Source organism: Cervus canadensis, chromosome 11 (genome assembly GCF_019320065.1).
Source record: "Cervus canadensis isolate Bull #8, Minnesota chromosome 11, ASM1932006v1, whole genome shotgun sequence".
NCBI classification, from domain to species: domain Eukaryota; kingdom Metazoa; phylum Chordata; class Mammalia; order Artiodactyla; family Cervidae; genus Cervus; species Cervus canadensis.
Genome location: NC_057396.1, coordinates 42051862 through 42072521, shown reverse-complemented (window position 1 = coordinate 42072521; position 20660 = coordinate 42051862). Strand labels below are relative to the sequence as shown.

The 20660-nt window shown below is 38.2% G+C and overlaps 1 protein-coding gene across 3 annotated transcripts in view; it reads left to right on the top strand.

The window, feature by feature from the left end:
• ZNF215 (zinc finger protein 215) overlaps positions 1 to 19556 on the top strand; it is a 54772-nt gene extending 35216 nt beyond the window's left edge. For all 3 annotated transcript variants that reach the window (XM_043482518.1, XM_043482519.1, XM_043482520.1), the window contains exons 2-6: positions 5553 to 6107; positions 12829 to 12917; positions 14315 to 14450; positions 14994 to 15089; positions 17744 to 19556. In XM_043482518.1, coding sequence (XP_043338453.1) covers positions 5711 to 6107; positions 12829 to 12917; positions 14315 to 14450; positions 14994 to 15089; positions 17744 to 18615 — 1590 coding nt within the window. In that variant the 5' untranslated portion in view covers positions 5553 to 5710 and the 3' untranslated portion in view covers positions 18616 to 19556. The remainder of the gene's footprint in view (positions 1 to 5552; positions 6108 to 12828; positions 12918 to 14314; positions 14451 to 14993; positions 15090 to 17743) is intronic.
• The last annotated feature ends 1104 nt before the right edge of the window (positions 19557 to 20660 follow it).

Sequence of the window (20660 nt, the reverse complement as noted above, 5' to 3'; positions counted from 1 at the left end):
TTTTTATGTAATTGAGTTAAATTGTTACTCAGTGCATTTATCATTACAATGGATATTCTTGTTTGTTAAATCTACCTTTTTTTTTTTTTTAATGCTCCCTTGGTTTTTGTTTTTAACATGTGATCTGTGAACTTTTTCTTCTTTTTTCTCCTTGTATATTATTAATTCTTAAAGTATCTGGGCCCATAGTTCATTCTTCTGCTGAAACTCAGTGAGTGATACCTCTTTAGCACTTGAAACTTCTTTTTTTTTTTTTTTTTAATAAACCCATACATTCCTAAAGTTTGGAGAAGGTTTGTGTTGGATCTCAGAATCTTTCCTCAGTTGATCCACTTTGCCTTGTGTCCCCATTAAATGGGGATCTTAATGAGTATATAAATGGTTTCAAATATTTCTACAAGACAGTGAAAATATGGTTTAAAGAAACAATTTAGCAAAGGCCACCACTTAGAATACGCTAGGAGGTGACCACAGTGAAGGTGGAAACCCATCTGCCTCTGTGACTCTTAAGCTGCTTCAATGGAGCAGGCAGGCCAAGTCAAATAGAAAATAGGGATTGAGTGAAGGGTTACATGTGAAACATCTATTCCAGTTATCTCCCCAAACTCCCAGCCCTCTTTCCACATGCATAGAGAAGCAGTTTAGCTCCAGCACCTTCCTCCCACAAAAGGTTCTTTCCTAAATAAACTGAATAAACCATCTGAGGAAAATGAAGACTTTTAGCTTTGGTGTTGACATTTTTTTATAGTAAAACCTTTTCACTCTGTTGTGTAGGGAGCCCATAGCTTGACAGCCAGCTCCTCTTCTCACCCTAAATCTAAGCTTGCCAATGTGTATGTCTTACTGATATTCACGTCAGTTCAGTTTAGTTCAGTTGCTCAGTAGTGTCTGACTCTTTGTAACCCCATGGACTGCCGCACGCCAGGCCTCGCTGTCCATCACCAACTCCCAGAGTTTACTCAAACTCATGTCCATTGAGTCAGTGATGCTATCCAACCATCTCATCCTCTGTCATCCCCTTCTCCTCCTGCCTTCAATCTTTCCCAGCATCAGGGTCTTTTCAAATGAGTCAGTTCTTTGCATCAGGTGGCCAAAGTATTGGCCAAAGTATTCAGCTTCAACACCAGTCCTTCCAATGAATATTCAGGACTGATTTCCTTGAGGATTGACTGGTTGGATCTCCTTGCTGTCCAAGGGACTCTCAAGAGTCTTCTCCAACACCACAGTTCAAAAGCATCAATTCTTCAGCACTCAGCTTTCTTTATGGTCCAAATCTTTCATCCATACACGACTCTTAGAAAAACCATAGCTTTGACTAGACAGACCTTTGTTGGCAAAGTAATGTCTCTGCTTTTTAATATGCTGTCTAGGTTGGTCATAACTTTTCTTCCAAGGAGCAAGCGTCTTTTAATTTCAAGGCTGCAGTCACCATCTGCAGTGATTTTGGAGCCCCCCCAAAAATAAAGTCTGTCATTGTTTCCCCATGTATTTGCCATGAAGTGATGGGACCAGATGCCATGATCTTAGGTTTCTGAATGTTGAGTTTTAAGCCAACTTTTTCACTCTCCTCTTTCACTTTCATCAAGAGGCTCTTTAGTTCTTCTTCACTTTCTGCCATAAGGGTGATGTCATCTGCATATCTGAGGTTATTGATATTTCTTGTGGCAATCTTGATTCCAGCTTGTGCTTCATCCAGCCCAGAGTTTCTCATGATATACTCTGCATTTAAGTTAAATAAGCAGGGTGACAAGATATTCACATAACTCTTGGTAAGTCTCCCATTCAGGGCAAATACCCATTAGGAAACCAGTCTACTGATACAGAAGAAGTAGAAATTCATATGACAATCTAGAATAATCAACCTAACACTTGATTCTTAAATATGAGCAGAAAACTGGGGAACACTCGATGTCTAAAAGCCACGATGATTAAAAACCTTGATCACAGAATCAAAAGGAATTTAGGAAACAGGAAAATCTTCAGAGAAATTTGAAATTATATTTTAACTGTACAGGCACAATGCTATCGGAAGAGAACCATCAGTAAGGAATAAATTTAAAGTTTATAAATTTATGAATTTAAATTTTATAAATTTAAAGTGACTAGTAGAAACATTTTTTGTTTCTTCATAAAAATAAATTCTTCAAAGTCAAGTGAAAGAAATCCCCCATAACTCAAAGAAAAAAACATAAAAGCTTTCATCAGTTTTAAAAAAAAAAAAAAAAAACACTTCTGTGGAGTAAATCTGGACATAGAAATTAAGGTAAGGTAGAAAATGGTTGGTTTTTTTCATAGAAGTTCTCATGTGCCATTTGATTGTTTTTCCTCTTGCCATGTGCATGGATCACTTTGATTTGTAATTTTTTTCCCTATGATTTTATTTTTTACCAGAAAATTTTTTTCTCCCTTCTCCTCCATATTTTGGGAGACATTTTTAGGCTTTTCTGTCATATCATTGGTTCAATGAAGTGTTACTTCTGCTTTCTACTGCTTCCAACCACGATTTTAAGTCTGCTAATCTACTTTGATACTTACTTTTACCTCATTCCTGTTTTACCAACAGGATTTTTAATTGTCTTTGGTTACAATACATCCTTTTGAATCTGTAGACATCAGGCAAGTGTCTTCTTAATTTTTTTAATAAAGATTGTGTTTTAAAACAATTTTACATTTACAGAAAAGTACAGTTTCCATATACCCAAACCATTTCCTCTATTAGTGACAAATTAGTATGGTACACCTATTTCAATTAATGAGATAATGAAATACTATTTAATTAATTATATTTCAATTAATGAAATAATATTAATACACTAACTGAAGCCCGTACTCTATTCATTTTTCTTTAGTTTTTACCTAATATCTTTTTTCCGATCCGTGGTCCCAGCCAGGATGCCATATTCTGTTTATTTGTTTTATATCCTTAAGCTCCTTGGCTATAACAGTTTCTCAAACTTGCCTTTAATGACCTTTACAATTTTGAGGAGTATAGGTCAGGTATTTTAAAGGAAGCCCGTTTTTAGAATTTGTGATTATTTTTCTCATGATTAGATTGGAGTTATGGGTTTAGAGAAGGAACATCACAGAGAGAAAAGTGCTATTTCCACCACATTGTCTCAAGGGAACATACTATCAATGTGACTTACCACTATTGATATTACCCTTCCATCATCACCTGGTTGAAGTAGCATTTGTGAGGTTTCTCCTGTATGTGTGTGTGTGTGTATGTGGGTGTGTGTTAGTTGCTCAGTCATGTCTGATTGTTTGCAACCCCGGAGACTATAGCCCACCAGGCTCCTCTGCCCATGGAATTCTCCAGGCAAGAATGGAGAGTGGAGTGGGTAGTGATTCCCTTTTCCAGGGGATTTTTCTGACCCAGGGATTGAACACAGGTCGCCTGCGTTGCAGGCAGATTCTTTACCGTCTGAGCCACCAGGGAAGCCCTTTCTCCACTATAAATGTACTTTTCTTCCTCTCCATAGTGTACTCATTTGGAAGGAAATCACTACAAAGAGCCCACACTCAATGGAGAGTTATGCTCTACCTCCTGAAGGGCTGAGTATATAAATATTTGGAATTCTTCTCATGGGAGATTTGTGTATTCTTCCACATTTATTGATTGATTTAGTCATGTATATCAGTGTGGCTTAAAGGTATTTATTTTATAGTTTGGGTTATAATCCAGTATTACTTCATTCAGTTGTTCATGCTGCTCCAGCTTTGACCATTGGGAGCTCTTTCACTTAGCTTCTGTGTGCCTTTGACACGCCCCAGTAAATGTGTTTTGTTTTGTTTCTGAGCATTTCTCTCCTTTCTGGCATTTTAAGATGTGCCATGCTCATCTTATATATTTCCTACCCCAGTCCTCAAATCATCCATTTGTCCATGGAACCCTGGTTCCTTTTATTGAAGAATGGTTTTAGAAACCAAGATCTGGGAGCTAGGTGTTCCTTCTATGCCTACTCTGATGGCAGAGCAAGGAAATATATGTGTGTATACTAACCCCTATATATTCATATATCTGTAAATATTTCTGTATGTAACCTTCTTTACCTGTATTAAGTGAAACATAAGTTCACACTGATATCTCCAGCTCTAATTCGTTACCACGTGGATCATTTGGCCTCCTTCCCTTGGTTATGTGTAAACTCCCACTCAACCATTGAGAAACCTGGCTCTCAGAAACTGCACGCCATTTACTTATTATTCAGTTCCAGCACAAGTGTATATCAGTATCAGAATTGTTCATTTCTACCTTCATGGAAAATAACTATCAACTGGAGTATGTTCTCTTTTGCCTTTAGTCTTATGGATTCTGCTTATTTCCAAATTCCTTTTTTTTCCTGGAATGTCGTGTTCTAAGATGTTTTCTTCTCCTCTCTAGCGTTGTGTGTTTTTCCTTCTATCGCTCTCTCATTTCAACGGCCTTCATATATCCTTCCCCTACTTTGTTTATTAATCCTTACTTGACTGTTGATTGATCTATTCAGGTGGGCATTGCCAGTAAATGAGGTCAGGAAATACTTTTATGCATAAACTTTTGGCCAGATTGTAAGGTATACTTATAGGCAGACACATCTGTTTTGTCTATGATGATATATGATAATCTATTGAGAGCTTACTATCTGCCGAGAAGTGAGGTGAGTGTTCTTTTAATCCCTATAATTCAATCAGACAGATTTTGTTACATGCATTTACAGTTGAGAAAACTCAGACTTTGGCTAAATAATTTGCTCAAGTTCATACATGTAGTAACTAGTACAGTCTGGATTTAACCTCATGTCTATGACTCCAAAGTGTGTACTCTTAGCCACTATATATTGACTATATCAGGGTTTCTTAGCTTCAGAATTATTGACATTTGGGGCTGGATAGTTATTTTTTATAAGGGGATTAATGTGCACTGCAGGGTGTTTAGCAGCTTCCCTGCTGTAGCCACTAGATGCCTGTAACAGCCCCACTTGTGACAACCAGAACTGTCTGCAGGCATTGCCAGATTTTCTGTGTTGGCAGAATTGCACCTGAGAACCACTGGCCTAGTGGCTTAAAATAAACATGACTCCTGAATGGTAAATTGCATCTGGACTGGGAGAACTGTAAACCAGATGGAAAGTTGGATCTGAACTTCTCTGACTGCAGTGACTCTTATAATCAGGCATGCTCTTTTGGGGAGCTCTGACAGCTTCACTTGTAGAGTTGTTGACATTGGTCCTGTGGAAGGAACCTTCCAATCAAGATGCTTTCTGCCCAACCTAGATGGGCCACATTGCCTTGCACTTGAGCTATACTCTGTGAGAACTCCCACTGAAGAATTCTAGTTCCTCAGTCCTCTGCTAGCAAGCTTTGTTTTCTGTCTAGTAGCCTTCTTAGTAGCTTGTGCCAAATATGACTTGTGGTAGACTTGTAAGTTTTGAATATTGGGTTGAGCCTAAGATCGCCCTGTTGCACATTGCAGACTGGTTCATAGCAAATCCTAACAAATGAAAGCTTTTAATTATCATAGTCTGGGGATATACTTTTTGACCTAGATCTCATTGTGTCTTTTTTTTCAGTTTCTCAGTTACCTGAATATTGGCTGTGTGTCTGAAGCTCCTGGAACTTTTCTTACTGCATATATACATTGTACACAAGTGCTTAGCCCCAGCCTGAGAATTATTGGAATCTTCTGGTAAGACAAATTTGAATTGCAGGGGGAGTCCTGTGGAGGAAGATGCATCCTTTGAGCAAGCTGATGACTATCTCAAAACCTCATAACCTGGCTCATGAACAAAGTGAGGTCCTGACAGCAAATACGTCTTGGCAACAGGAAACCATCCCAGTCGTGGAGACAGATGACTGTGAGGCCTCTCGTCAGAAATTCAGGCATTTCCAGTATTTGGAAGTGTCTGGGCCTCGTGAAGCCCTGAGCCAACTCTGGGAGCTCAGTCTTCAGTGGCTGAGACCAGAAATTCATACAAAGAAGCAGATTCTAGAGTTATTGGTGCTGGAGCAGTTCCTGACAATTCTCCCTGAAGAAGTCAGGACTTGGGTGAATTTACAACATCCGAAGAATAGCAAAGAAGTGGTGAGCCTCATACAGGATGTGATTGATATGCTTGAAGATGAAGGTGAGAATATAGGAAATTGGAGGTATAATAGTTGACCCTATGAGGTCAACTATGAGTTTCCCATATGAGGAAAAATTATCTTAAAACATTTTTTTATTTGTATATAGTTGATGTACAATATTATGTAAGTTGGAGGTTTATGATATGTTATTGTGTAGTCCCTAAGTTGTGTCTGACTCTTTGCAACCCTGTGGACTGCAGCATGCCAGGCTCCCCTGACAGTTACTGTCTCCCTGAGTTTGCTCAAACTATGTCCATTGAGTTGATGATACCATCCAACCATCTCATTCTCTCTCACTCCCTTCTCTTCCTGCCCTCAATCTTTCCCAGCATCAGGGTCTTTTCCAGTGAGTTCACTTTTTGCATCAGGTGGCCAAAGTATTGGAGCTTCAACTTCAGTATCAGTCCTTCCAATATAGTGATTCACAATTTTATAAGATTATACTCCATTTATAGTCATTATAAAATATTGGCTATATTCCTTCTATTGTATAATATATCATTGTAGATTATTTTATATATAGTAGTTTTTACCTATTAATTCTCTACCCCTTTATTGCCCCTCCCCTATTCCCTCTTCCCACTGGTAACCACTAGTTTGTGAGTCTGTTTCTGTTTTGTTATATTCAGTAGTTTGTTGTATTTTTTAGATTTCACATGTAAGTGATATCATAGAGTATTTGTCTTCCTCTGTCTGACTTATTTCACTTAGCATAGTAACTTTTTCTGAAGCTGAATGGTATCAAGGAGAACTTTACTATACCGGGGAGGCTGAACTGAGAGCTCAGAGATTGAGTAGGGGAGTAAAACAATTTGATTTGCCTTACAAAACTATTCTGTTGGTTTCATTGTAGAGCAGGGGTCAGCAGACCATGACCACAGGTCAGATATTTTTGGAAATAAATTTTTATTGGAACACAGGTACATCCCATTTGTCCACATTTTGTCTATAGCTGCTTTCCTACTATGACTGGAGTTGATTGGTTATAGCAGAGACTGTATGGCCTGCAAAGCCTAAATAAAATATTTATAATCTGGATCTTTATAGGAAAAGTTTATCAACATTTACAATAAAGGATAGCACTGAGAGCTCTGAAAATAGGAAAACTAGTTAGGAACTATTGTAGTAGATCAGGTGTTAGAGAATGAGGAAGTGTTGGGAAAATAGGAGTTTGAACCAGAAAGATTTATCTGGTTCTGTGAATGAGATAAATGTTCTGGTTTGCATGAATGGGGTGTTAAATAACAGATTTTGTTGGAGGAGAGATATATTAATTATGTGACACATTGAATTTGAGGTCTTTGTGCGACAGCCGCAATGAATCATCTAATATGTAATTAACAATATGGCTTTAATGTTGAAGCCATTTTAGTAGAAGTTTAGTAGTTTTTGTTGCTGCTATAACATGTTACCATTAATTTTATTACTTAAAACAATATGAATTGTAGTCCTACATGTCTTTAAATTAGTGGGTCTTTTTGCACTAAAATCAAGAAGGAAAAATAGGTAAACTTATAGGTGTGAATGGAAGTAGAAGAAATACAGATTCTTAGGAAGACCCAGTATTTAAGAGGTGGTATAGATATAACTCCCTGGAGGAAGAAATGGCAAGCTACTCCAGTATTCTTGCCTGTAAAATCTCGTGGACAGAGGAGCCTGGTGGGCTACATTCCATGGGATCACAGAGTCGGACATGACTGAGCACACACACATAGCTTTAATTACCATTATAGAAAATATAGATCTAGGCTAGAGGAACATGTTAAACTATACCATGGGAATGCCATTAGTAAAATCTAATTTGTCAGAAACTGCAAGACAATCCAGTTTCTAGAACAAAATTCTAAGGAAGTAGGGAGGGGCATGGAAGAGACATTTAGAGATTAAAAGAAACATGAAAGATATGTAACTCATCATGTGAATGTATGGAGCTTATAACAAACATGTGAGGCAATGACTGGATATTTGACTAAGAATTATTAATTAGAAACAGTGATTATATAGGTGTTAAAAGTTATATTTAGTCTTTATCTAAAAAGTAAATAAAATGAAGGACTGAGAAAAATAAGAAAACTCAAAATAAGGTAAGCAGGCTAGAAAGGAGTAATCCAGAAAGTCAAAGAACCAGGCAAGATTGGTGTCTTGAGCTAAGAAAGAAGAAATCTGCAAGAAGGGATTGTTGAACACTGTTGCAACCAAAAAAAAGTCTTATAAAAATGAGTACTGAAAATAATTGATTGAAATTGTTGATTAAATCAGTGGTCCAGCATGGGTCTGTCTGGGCTAAAATCAAGGCTTCAGCAGTTCTTAGTTTCTTTTTGGGTCTCATGCTCCCTTTCCCCCATCTTCACACTGGCCATGGTGAACTGGGTCCTTCACACACTGCCATCTCTCTGACACTCCATTCTGTTGTCACAGTGTGTGCTGGCACACATGCAGTTGTTCACACTCATTCTTTCACTTTCTCTGTCTCACTGACCACAGCTGGGAAAGGTTCTCTGCTTTTCAAGAATTATGTGATTTGATTGAGCCCACCCAGATAATCCAGAATCATTTCTTCATCTCAAAGATCTTTAATGTTACAGAATCCCTTTTGCCATCTTACCCAAGGGTTTGGGCATAAATGTCTCAAGGGGCCTATTATTCTGCCTATCACATGGGTTAAAAAAAAAAGAAATATGAGGTGAGAGTATGATAATGATTATAGACTATTCCTGAGAAGTTTAGTTGGGAAGGAAATGAGAGGTTGCAGGGTAACACAGGACTGGGAAAAGCTTTTGGTTTCTTTTAACATGCCGTGGATCCCTGAAGAATCCACTTAAAGGGTTTGCCTTTATTTTTACCTAACTTAGATCTCTCAGGGGGGCTTCTCATAGTGGCTCAGATGGTAAAGAATCTGCCTGCAATGCAGGAGACCTGGGTTCGATCCCTGGATTGGGAAGATCCCCTGGAGGAGGAAATGGCAATCCACTCCAGGATTCTTGCCTGGAGAATCCCATGGACAGAGGAGCCTGGCGGGCTACAGTCCACGGGGTTGCAAGGAGTTGGACAGGACTGAGTGACTAAACATACACAGACCTCTCAGGGCTGAGAGGCTACTGACTAGCATTTGTTGAAAAGATTTAATGAAAACTGTATTAGCTCCTGCCACCTGGGACAGCAAATAAACAGTTGGGACAAACATTTAAACTAAACAAAAAGATTGGGAGGCAAGGTGTTTAGGGAGTAAGGGATTTGAAAGCTCCTACAAATTCTTAGAGATCTAGGAGGCTGGGTATGTGTTCTGAAAGACCTGAGGATTCCCTGATTCTCACCTCTGTCCAGTCTTCAGGCTCTGCTCAAGCAGAGGTGATGACTATCTAGCTAAGTGTTGAAGACATTCCCTATGCAGACAGCCCATCTACAAAGGCTAGGGAGTGGTCTTGAGCTTTTTCCCCCTCCCGCAGTTCAGTTCAGTTCAGTTCAGTCACTCAGTCGTGTCCGACTCTCTGCCTCCCCATGGACTGCAGCACGCCAGGCTTCCCTGTCCATCAGGCTTCCTCTCCTTGGTTTCAAGCATTTAAGGAAATCTCTGTGGAATCGCTAGCTAACCACTAAGCTGACGAAACACACTTAGTGGACACAGAAAACAAAGAATATAGGCTTAATAAAATTTTTAAAAAGTTGAAGATTAGCAATATTGATAAAAGTTTAGCTACAATGATCAAGAAAAAAAAAGACTAAAATCACTGAGATCGGGAATAAAGGTAGGGAGATGATTATTAAACTTGCATAAATCAAAGAGGACACTGTGAAAATGTAGATGAAATAGAAAATTTTCCAAAACGACCCAAACTGACTCTGAACCCATCTAAAACAGCTGAAGAGATTGAATCAGTAATTTAAAAAATGTCAAGCAAGTAAAAAATATTTTTGAGGAAGTGGGTATGGAGAAAGTATGAATATATCTAAGCAACTACCAAGACCATAGTAGTGGAGAATGAGAGGAGGTGACTTTGGTGGGCAAGATCCATTTTAAATTAAAAGGGAGAAAGAATATAGAAAGAGCTTGAGAATGTATCAATTTATGAATTTTTCCTTGAATGGCATGAGAGTTTCAGAGAATACAATTGTAACGGTCAGAAAGGAGGTGAGGAGGGAAGAAGAGTTAAGGAAAGGAAACAATACTCAGTGAGAGTGATAAAATGGAGGATTGTTGATTTAAGGCTTTTGCATCTTTTCAAGATATATCTTGCATATTTCCAAGAATGACAAGACTAAAAAAACATGTGGTAGTCACTGTCCGAGGAATTATGGGACCGAGGTTTCACAAGGTGTTATAGGCCTGAATAAACTTCAGTTCAGTCGCTCAGTCATGTCCAACTCTTTGCGACCCCATGAACCATAGCACCCAGGCCTCCCTGTCCATCACCAACTCCTGGAGTCCACCCAAACCCATGTCCATCGAGTTGATGATGCCATCCAACCATCTCATCCTCTGTTGTCCCCTTCTCCTCCTGCCCTCAATCTTACCCAGCATCAGGGTCTTTTCAAATGAGTCAGCTCTTCGCATCAGGTGGCCAAAGTATTGGAGTTTCAGCTTTAGCATCAGTCCTTCCAATGAACAGCCAGGACTGATCTCCTTTAGTATGGACTGGCTGGATCTCCTTGCAGTCCAAGGTACTCTCAAGAGTCTTCTCCAACACTACAGTTCAAAAGCATCAATTCTTCAGTGCTCAGCTTTCTTTGTAGTCCAACTGTCACATCCATACATGACCACTGGAAAAAACATAGCCTTGACTAGACAGAAAAGTAATGTCTCTGCTTTTTAATATGCTGTCTAGGTTGGTCATAACTTTCCTTCCAAGGAGTAAGCATCTTTTAATTTCATGGCTGCAATCACCATCTGCAGTGATTTTGGAGCCCAAAAAAAACAAAGTCTGACATTGTTTCCACTGTTTCCTCACCTATTTGCCATGAAGTGATGGTACCAGATGCCATGATCTTAGTTTTCTGAAAGTTGAGCTTTAAGCCAATTTTTTCACTCGCCTCTTTCACTTTCATCAAAAGGCTCTTTAGTTCTTCTTCACTTTCTGCCGTGAGGGTGGTGTCATCTGCATATCTGAGGTTATTGATATTTCTCCTGGCAATCTTGATTCTGGCTTGTGCTTCTTCCAGCCCAGCATTTCTCATGATGTACTCTGCATATAAGTGAAATAAGCAGGGTGACAATATACAGCCTTGACATACTCCTTTTCCTATTTGGAACCAGTCTGTTGTTCCATGTCCAGTTCTAACTGTTGCTTCCTGACCTGCATACAGGTGTCTCAAGAGGCAGGTGAGGTGGTCTGATATTCCCAACTCTTTCAGAATTTTCCACAGTTTATTGTGATCCACATAGTCAAAGGCTTTGGCATAGTCAATAAAGCAGAAATAGATGTTTTTCTGGAACTCTCTTGCTTTTTCGATGATCCATCAGATGTTGGCAATTTGATCTCTGGTTCCTCTGCCTTTTCTAGAACCAGCTTGAACATCTGGAAGTTCACGGTTCATGGATTGCTGAGCCTAGCTTGGAGAATTTTAAACATTATTTTATTAGCATGTGAGATGAGTGCAATTGTGCGGTAGTTTGAGCATTCTTTGGCATTGCCTTTCTTTGGGGTTGGAATGAAAACTGACCTTTTCCAGCCCTGTGGACACTGCTGAGTTTTCCATATTTGCTGGCATATTGAGTGCAGCACTTTCACAGCATCATCTTTCAGGATTTGAAATAGCTCAACCGGAATTCCATCACCTCCACTAAACAGACTATAATCTTATGGCAACATTCAAATGACATGTTGCTGAAATTTTGGGTTTTTTTCCCTCAATTCTGCCTTTATTTACAAAATGGTCTCATAAATGTTTCTTGCATTGTTTCTGTTTTTTCTTATTTCACCCTGAATCAATAAGGGTGAAGTACTTACAGACCAGTACTGGTCCATAGTCTAGCATTTGAGGATTAGTGGTATAACTAATGAATCTTGGAGTAACATTAGAAAGTAGCCCTTGGGTATATGTCTCACCAAAGGGCTGGAGAACAGAAATGGTTGCTGTAAAGATTTTTATGTCATGGAAGAGTCATTAAGTCTCTGTGTAGTATACACAAAGCAACTTAGAGGAAAAGAATCCTTGAGCAGAGTAATCCCCAATGTCGTTGAGGAAGTGATTGGTTAGGTAAAATATTCTTAGCTCCCAGTAGAATTAACAGCCTGTGGTGGCTAAGCCTTAGTTAGGATTTGGTTTTGACAAGATTAAAGTTATTATTATTACTATTATTTGATCTGCTATAACCACAGATGAGGCATCAAAGTATAATTTTCCCTCTTCTCTCTGATCCAGTAGTTCTCCACCCCTGGTAGACTATCAGAATCACTTTTAGACCTTTTTAAAACTGTAAGATCTGGGACTTCCCTAGTGGTCCAGTGGTTTAGACTCCTTGCTTCTACTGCAGAGGCTGTGGTTTCAATCCCTGGTTCAGTGAACTTAAGATCCTGCATGCTGCATGGTACAGTCAAAAAGTAAATAATTATAATAATAAATAATTAAATAAAAATCTGTGCCCCACCCCTGGAGATTCTGGTTGCTGGTAGAACTTGACATTTTTTTCAAGCTTCTGAAGTAGCACGGTGAAACTGCTATAATTATTAGAAGTTTCTCCAGGGAAAAATGTTTCTCCCTAATTGTTTTCTTCATCTTTAGGTATAACCTGCAAGGATTCTGTCCTACATCAGAAAGGGAGCTTCAAGAAAGAGAAAATGGAAGCTGACTTGATAACAGACAAATCCCAGGTAAATTAGGATTCCAGTCTTTATTGAAACATCCTGCCTTTTCTCTTTTGGTCTTTGAACTTTTGCCAAACACAAAGGCATGACTGTTATTCTCCCACCGGACACTGGACCCATTTTAGTTGATGATACACTTTTTGGAAAATATTTAATCTTATATATTTTCTGTGCATCTATGCCCTCAAGATTGTAGATGATAACTGAAACTGTAGGCATAGGGCCTCCCCAGCGAATGTTTAGAATTCAAAGTGACGAGAACCAAGGGCAGAATCCTGAGCAATGTCAATTAATAGGCAAGAGCAGGAGAAACCACAAAGGATGCTGAAATGAAGGGACCAAAGTTGTAGAGGAAAACCAGGACAATATGATGTCACCTTGAAAGCAAAGGATGAGCATTTTCAAGTATATTTCATATTTCATTTCTTCAAAAGTTCAGGAAAGTACAGCTGAGTAGTGTCTGTTCTCTTAGCATCTTGGAGATATATGCATGCATGGGAATAGAAGCCAGATTGTTGAGAGTTGAGGAGAGGAAAAGTGAGGCAGAACACATGTAGACAACTTATTCACAAAGACTGGCTCTGAGGTAGAGGACAGTTTGTGTGATTTGTATTTCAGTGTGATTGATGGTGCCTAGAAGGACAAGGTTAAGAGTGCTGAACAGAGAAGTGCAACAACTAATGGGATGAGGGCCTTTATAATAAGTATTTTTGCAGTGCCTAACATTTCTGAGGGTTGGGAATATAACAGTAAACAAAACAAAACACCTGCCTTTGTGGAGATTATATTCTAGTAGAAGTAGACAGACAAATACAAGCAAATAAGATAATTGCAGATAGTAATAATTATTACAGAGAAAATAAACATAACCCTGTAAACTGATTAGGAAGAATGCTACTTTGTTGGGTAATCAGAAAAAAAAAAAAACCAACGTATTTAACAGAATGATGTTGGGCTCTGAGACCTGAAGGATGAGGCATTAAAAGATTGCATTTCCCAATTAGAGATGCTCCCTCTTCTGCTAGCAGAGCCTACATCTTCATTACAAATTTCCCGCAATTCTACCTTAAACTCTTCCTGTTCTGAACTCTTTTTGTGTTATTTGTACTCTATAGTAATTTTTTGTTCTATAGTTATTCCGACTGTTTTTTTCTCTTCAATTAAAATACAAGCTAATCTAGAGTTAGGATGGCCCTTCATTTTCCTTTTGCAGCCCTCACAGAGTACCAAGTTGATAGCCCCCTCATGTAACTTGATTTTTTACCACTTAGAACTCCCAACACTGTTCTATCAATTATTTTTGTATGTTGTGACCACCTACCCTATTCTTTCCAAATACATTTCTTCTGTAGTAATACTGATATTTTGGAGACCTTTAATTAAACAGGAACTTAATGTTTTAGGAACCAGTGAAATTCAAAGATGTGGTTGTGGAATTCAGCAAAGAAGAGTGGGGGCAACTGGACCCTGCTGTAAAGACCCTGTACAGGCATGTGATGCTGGAGAACTACAGGAACCTGAATTCACTGCATAAAGGAGGTGTCTGTGTGTTTACCTGATCTGCCCTTTAGTAGTATCCTCAGGTGTGCGTGTGTGCTGTCGTTTCAGTCGTGTCCAACCCTTTGCAACCCTATGGACTGTATGTAGCCCACCAGGCTCTTCTGTTCATGGGGATTCTCCAGGCAAGAATACTGGAGTGAGTTGCCATGCCCTCCTCCAGGGGGTCTTCCTGACCCAGGGATCCAAGCCTCACCTCTCACGTCTCCTGCATTGTTGAGCGGGTTCTTCACCACTAGCACCGCCCGGGAAGCCCAGTAGTCTCTTCATCTTCTGTTGAAAACTACAGGACTGCTGAAGTGGTTGAGGGCATTTGAGTTTGGGTTTAGATTTTCTAATAACTTTTGGGAACAATTGCAGATGTTCTTGCTGAATGTGATTGAAAGTCCTTTCTGATGTAGAGCTAGAAATATACAGGTTCACTGGCCTTATCTTTTAGCAGCTCAGAGACCACTACTTTGGGGTGGAATTCTCTTCCCTATAAAAATGCCTGAAATGTCTTTGTTTCCTTTTCCCCATGAAAAGAGCATCTACTTTCTAAACCAGTTGAGACCTCCAAGTTGGAGAGTAAGAAAGAAAGTTGGATAATGGAGCAAGAAATCCCAAGAACAGCTGTTGTTGGTAAGAATCAGGCCGATCTGAGGCATTTGTAAGAAGCTTCTGTTCATTAAATACACAGATAATGTATGACCCAGTTTGAGTTGGGTTTGAGTTGATAGTCAGGAGGTGACAACAAACCAGCTAAACTTTGAAGGAAAAAAGTCATTGCTTTTCATTCACAGACTGTTTTTTTCTTATGTGAACAGGCGAAACAGTGGTGTGGGTTAGAAATACAGACTCCTTTTTTTTTTTTTTTTCAATTGATATGTAGTTGATTTACAATGTTGTGTTAGTTTCTGGTGTACTGAAAGGTGATGCAGTTAGGCATGTATATATATCAAAATTATTATATCTGTTAAGGATTTTGTAAGATGGCCAGATCTAAAATAAAAATATTAGTAGGTTTTCTACATCTTAGAACTAAGTAACTTGAAAATAACAAAATACATGAAGTAATTTTTTAAATAGGAGTAAAGTTATGTGAAGTTATGTGAAAAATGAGTTGTACAAATGTAAGGAGAACATAGACTTATTAAGGAAATACAACCAGGAATTTTGCTGTTCAGTAAATACTGCTAGAACAATTATGGTTTTGATCATCTATTACTTCTAACAGATCATCCTAAAACTTAGTGACTTAAAACAGTTATCTTAGTAATTCTCACAATTCTGTGAGTTGACTTAGGAATTCTTACATTCCATATCATGTTGGCTGAGGATGCAGTGTTCTGGCGACTTGACTGGAATGGAATGGCCAAGATGACTCATCACATAGCTGGAGGTTGATGCAGGCTGTCCTGGGAATTTTGCTGGTGCTGTTGACCAGAATACCTGTACCTGGCCTCCTGAGGCAAGGACTCCTCACAGCACAGCATATACTTTGAGAGGAAACATCCTGAGAGGAGTTGGAAGCTGTCAGTCTTCTAAAGGCTAGGCCCAGAAGTAGCCTAGTATCACTTCTACTACATTCTGTTGGCTAAGCAGGGACAGGATTAGCCCACATTCCCGGGGAAGAAAAAAAAAAAACACTAAAAAACACTGCACTTCTCTATGAAGAGCATATCAGAGAACGTGCCATGATTTTGATCTGCTGTAGTTTGTCCTCTGACCACAAGTTGATTTCATTTTCCTCGTTAATTACATTTACTCTCTCCTCAGATGTCATTTCATTATGGCATCAAGTTTGAAGTCCAGAAACTTATTCTGTGAATTAAGTCCAGGTTTGGAAGAGATTCCTCTTGCTCTGAAAACCTGTGACTTCAAGGAACAAGTTATCTGCTCCCACACATCCAACATACACTGGCGAGGTAGACAGGAAAACTGCAGTCAGTATTTCCAGTATATGCCTAGGCTCCACCCTAGGAGATTCTGATTTAATAGTCTGCTTTCTAGCATGGGCATTATATAGACAAATGATTTTCCCTAGAAATTAGACTAAAGGAGGTTGAATTGATATATACTTGACAAAGATGGATTTATCAGTGGGAGCTGCTTTGAGGTAAAAGTCATTTTATCAAGTAAAACAGTATTACCTAAGGACAGATTAGATGTGAGAGATGAAAAGCCATGGTTATTCAAGTTTTCTTTATAAACACCAGTGTAAATGTTAAAAGATCAGTGATTCATTGAACAAAAATGAGGATGTCAAGGGAAGCTGTTTCCACATGGAGGGAGATAGTCTCTCATTTGTTGAGTTTTGGAAGAGAGTAGGGATAGTCAAGTGGAGATGTCCTAGAAACTGTGTGAAACTGCAAAGCTGAAGATCTTACTTAGCTACTGATAAACCATGGAAGATAACATTGTTAGACATATCTGAAATTATGTGGAAAAAGAGAAAGAAAGGTCATTTAAATTTAATTTTTAAAAAAATGCTAGAATGCACAGTCTATTGGGTAAATATATACATAGAAACTAAGTGAAAAAGGAATTTTGAGAAGGGAAGTGAAACTTTATCAAAATAAATAGAGAAACTAATGAGAGGTGAAAAGAGAAAAACACAACCTGAATCAGAACAGGTAAAGTTTTGAGTCCTAAGAAACACATAGAAAAATGGAGCACTTTTAGAATCAGGAGTGATTTTGCACCCAGAATAAGAATAGTTTCCATGCTATCATATATTTCAGTTCTTTCTGACTCTGTTAAATACAGGGAATAATTGCTACTGTAAGGATAATAGGGGCACTATGATTGCAGGTTTGCTTTCACATGGTTAAGGTACGGGGCCTATAGATTTAGACATGTTCCTAAAGAAATGATTAAATTGGTATTTTAGAAGGGCTTATTATTTGAAACAGCTTGGGTTAAAAGAGACAAGTTACTGGATAAAGCAAGATTAGGTATAACTTTCACAGACTAGTTATGAACCAGTGATGGCTTGAAATGTGATATGCCATAAATGCCACCTCAGTATATGTGCTGATACTCTGCCAAGTTCTGTGTATTCTCCTTAGTACTCCTAAATAGCTCTCCTCATATTTTATGATCCCCTCATCCTCTTTTTAATATTTTTATCTCATTTATTTCCTCTGTAATCCTTGTTTTCTAACCCCACCTCACATTTCAATTCTGTATTTAAAGATTCATAATATATGTTTATACCCTTATGTGGCTTAGCATTCCTTTCCTAATTAAGCAATTTTCCTTCCAGTTCATGGAATTTTTTAATTTATTTTTAGACAGGGAGAGAATTTCAGAAAATCAGGAATTAGTCCCAAAACAGAGGATTTCTGGAGAAGAATCATCCCATGCAGTGATTATGACAAGACTGACCGAAGGTGGACATTTTCCTTTAGATGCCTGGAACAGTGATGACTGGTTATATAGGAATCAGGAACCCTGGGACATAAATTTGCCACAAGAAGTTTTCATTCCTAATATAGTCTACACTGAGGAGGGAGACTTTGAATATAGTGAAAATAAGGTAAGCTCTGATGTTAACTCAGTTGACTCAATTTTTGATACACAACAGGGAATTCCTATAAGAAAGGATTCCCCAAAGTTTGATCAGCTTAAAACTAACTTTGAATTTAATTTAGACTCAGTAGGTAAGCAGCATTCAGAATATAATAAGTGTGGGAGTGCCTTGAGCCTGAGTACAGATATTCAGCACCCCAAAAGTCATACCATAGTGAATTTCTATAAATGTTATCAGTGTGGAAAGGCCTTCAGCCGCAGTTCATCCCTCATTCGACATCAGATCATTCACACAGGAGAGAGACCCTATAAATGCAGTGAATGTGGAAGATGCTTCAACCGACGTACAAACCTTACTAAGCATCAAAAAATTCATGCTGCAACAAAAGCCTGGGAAGACAATCAATATGGAAAAGCCCTCAGTGAGCATGAAGACAGTAATAAAAATCCAGGACTCCATTCTGCAGGTAATCTCTATGAATGTGTTAAGTGTGGAAAATCCTTCACCCGTAGCTCCTCACTTATTCGACATCAAGTGATTCATACAGGAGAGAAACCATTCAAATGTAAGGAATGTAAGAAAACCTTTAACAGAAGTTCAAACCTGCTTAAACACCAAAAAATTCATACTTGAGAGAAGTCCTGTGATAGCAAGAGTGTGGGATTCCTTCAGTCAGAGTGCAGAACTCATTCAAAGTCCTTGAATTTCTTCTGGAAGGAATCCTGTGAACATAGTAAATGGAAGAGAATATTTGTCAGGGAGTATTCTTTAATTGACATGACTGAATTAATACTGGAGGTAAATTGGATAGAAATCTGAGGGAGCTTTTCCAGGTTTCACATGAAGCCATAAGGGTTCGGAACTAAACACAGCAACGTGGTAGTGTTTGTTATTATTCTGACGTCCATTTACCATCATCTCTCCCTGGTTCATAAATGAAACCTATGGAATACTTATATTCACCTGATCTATTGATGAAGTAGATATTAGGGTGGAGCCAAGCAATAGCCTTGGAGTTGACATCTAATAAAACTCAAACTTTCAGTCCTTATAAGAAGATCACAACAACCAGGAGCTCATGAAAATATAGAAGGACACTTCTAAGAACTGACTCTGAATTAATGCAAAGACCACAGAGACTGCCAGTTATTCCACCCGTGGTGATGTCCTTGGGTGTCCTGGTGCTGAGTGGGGACTGGAACTGGAAGAGTATTATCAGCTGCAGTGGTGGGTAGATATGTTGTTAATCTACATGTATTCTCAATATCTGCATTTGTTAAAGTGCTCTGGGATCTAGGCTTGGAGACATCCATAACCCTAAGGCTGTCATTTATCCCAAACATTAAAAGGTCAATGGAGTCCTAATACTGTGTACCAGAACTGCCTCTTTCTTCTATAAGCTGCCTCAGGATCCCAGAGGATTCTTGAACCAAGATGCTTATGTTAGTTTGCCCCCAAAGAAACACACTGGAGACATGCCCAATGAATGTTGATGGTGGCTTTTGTCAGGGTTCATACCTTATCCAAAGGCAGAGAATGTATTCTGGAGTGAACCCCTCCCTACAATGAGTTAATAAATGTGAAAAATTATCCTATGTTCATTTGTTCATCCTTTACACCACAAGCCGTTAAATTAAGACAAATCCATACAGAAGTAATTGATAGGATTCTCCACAAATTGTCTTTTATTTATATGAATTTCCCGAACAAAAGCAAAACACTCCAAACATAAGAAATTCTTGAGGTACATAGTTCAGTCATTCATCAAAGCAATGACATGTTTGATATAATGGATTATGACATTCTCATTTTAGGCATTCTAATAGTTTTCCTTTTTTATAAGCTATTTTCTTTTGGGTAATTGAAAGATAAAAGTACTATTTTCATTTTTTATCTTTTTTTCTCAGGAGCTATTTGGGCCAAAGTAAAATGCTTATCTTTTCTCCTAGATCTCTAAGCTTTCCAAAATATAAAAGATAGTTAAACATACTTAGCTCCAAAGAAAATCATAGATTTAGTAACTGAATTTAGACATACTACATACATCCCACTTCCCTCAAAAAAATACCTTGGACAAATGGGAATATGTTTCCAGATGAGAAGATTGTTGTAGAGATGTTGAATCTCCCCACATTAAACTATTAAATTTTAATTAAACATTTCATTGGGAAGATTGCTTTCACAAAGTGATGTAAGGTTTATTTTGTAGAAGTGACAAGTTAAAATAACTATGAACCTTTTTATTGAAGAGGGGTGATAATAGGAACCTTAGTAACATAGTATGGTACTAATCTAAGAATTGAAATCTCTGGAACAGAACTGTAACTAGACCTAGATATTTATAAGAATTTAGTATATCATAAATTATCACTTCACATTGGTGTGGAAAAAAACTAGTTAATATTGCATTTATATCATGCAGGTACATTCATTAGATCAATTTATAATGTAGGTTGATATTTATTAAAAGCAAAAATTAAAAGTTGAACATCAATGAAAACTGGTCTAAAAAGTGAACTGTCAATTCATGAAAAAGATAACCAATAAACGTGGGAAATACTGTTTTTACTAATAATAAAAACATAGCATTTGGCGCTCATAACAAATGAAAGGAATAATAAAGCTTAATTTTAACAGGACTGTCAAGAAATGGCAACTATAACCATTGGCATAATGGT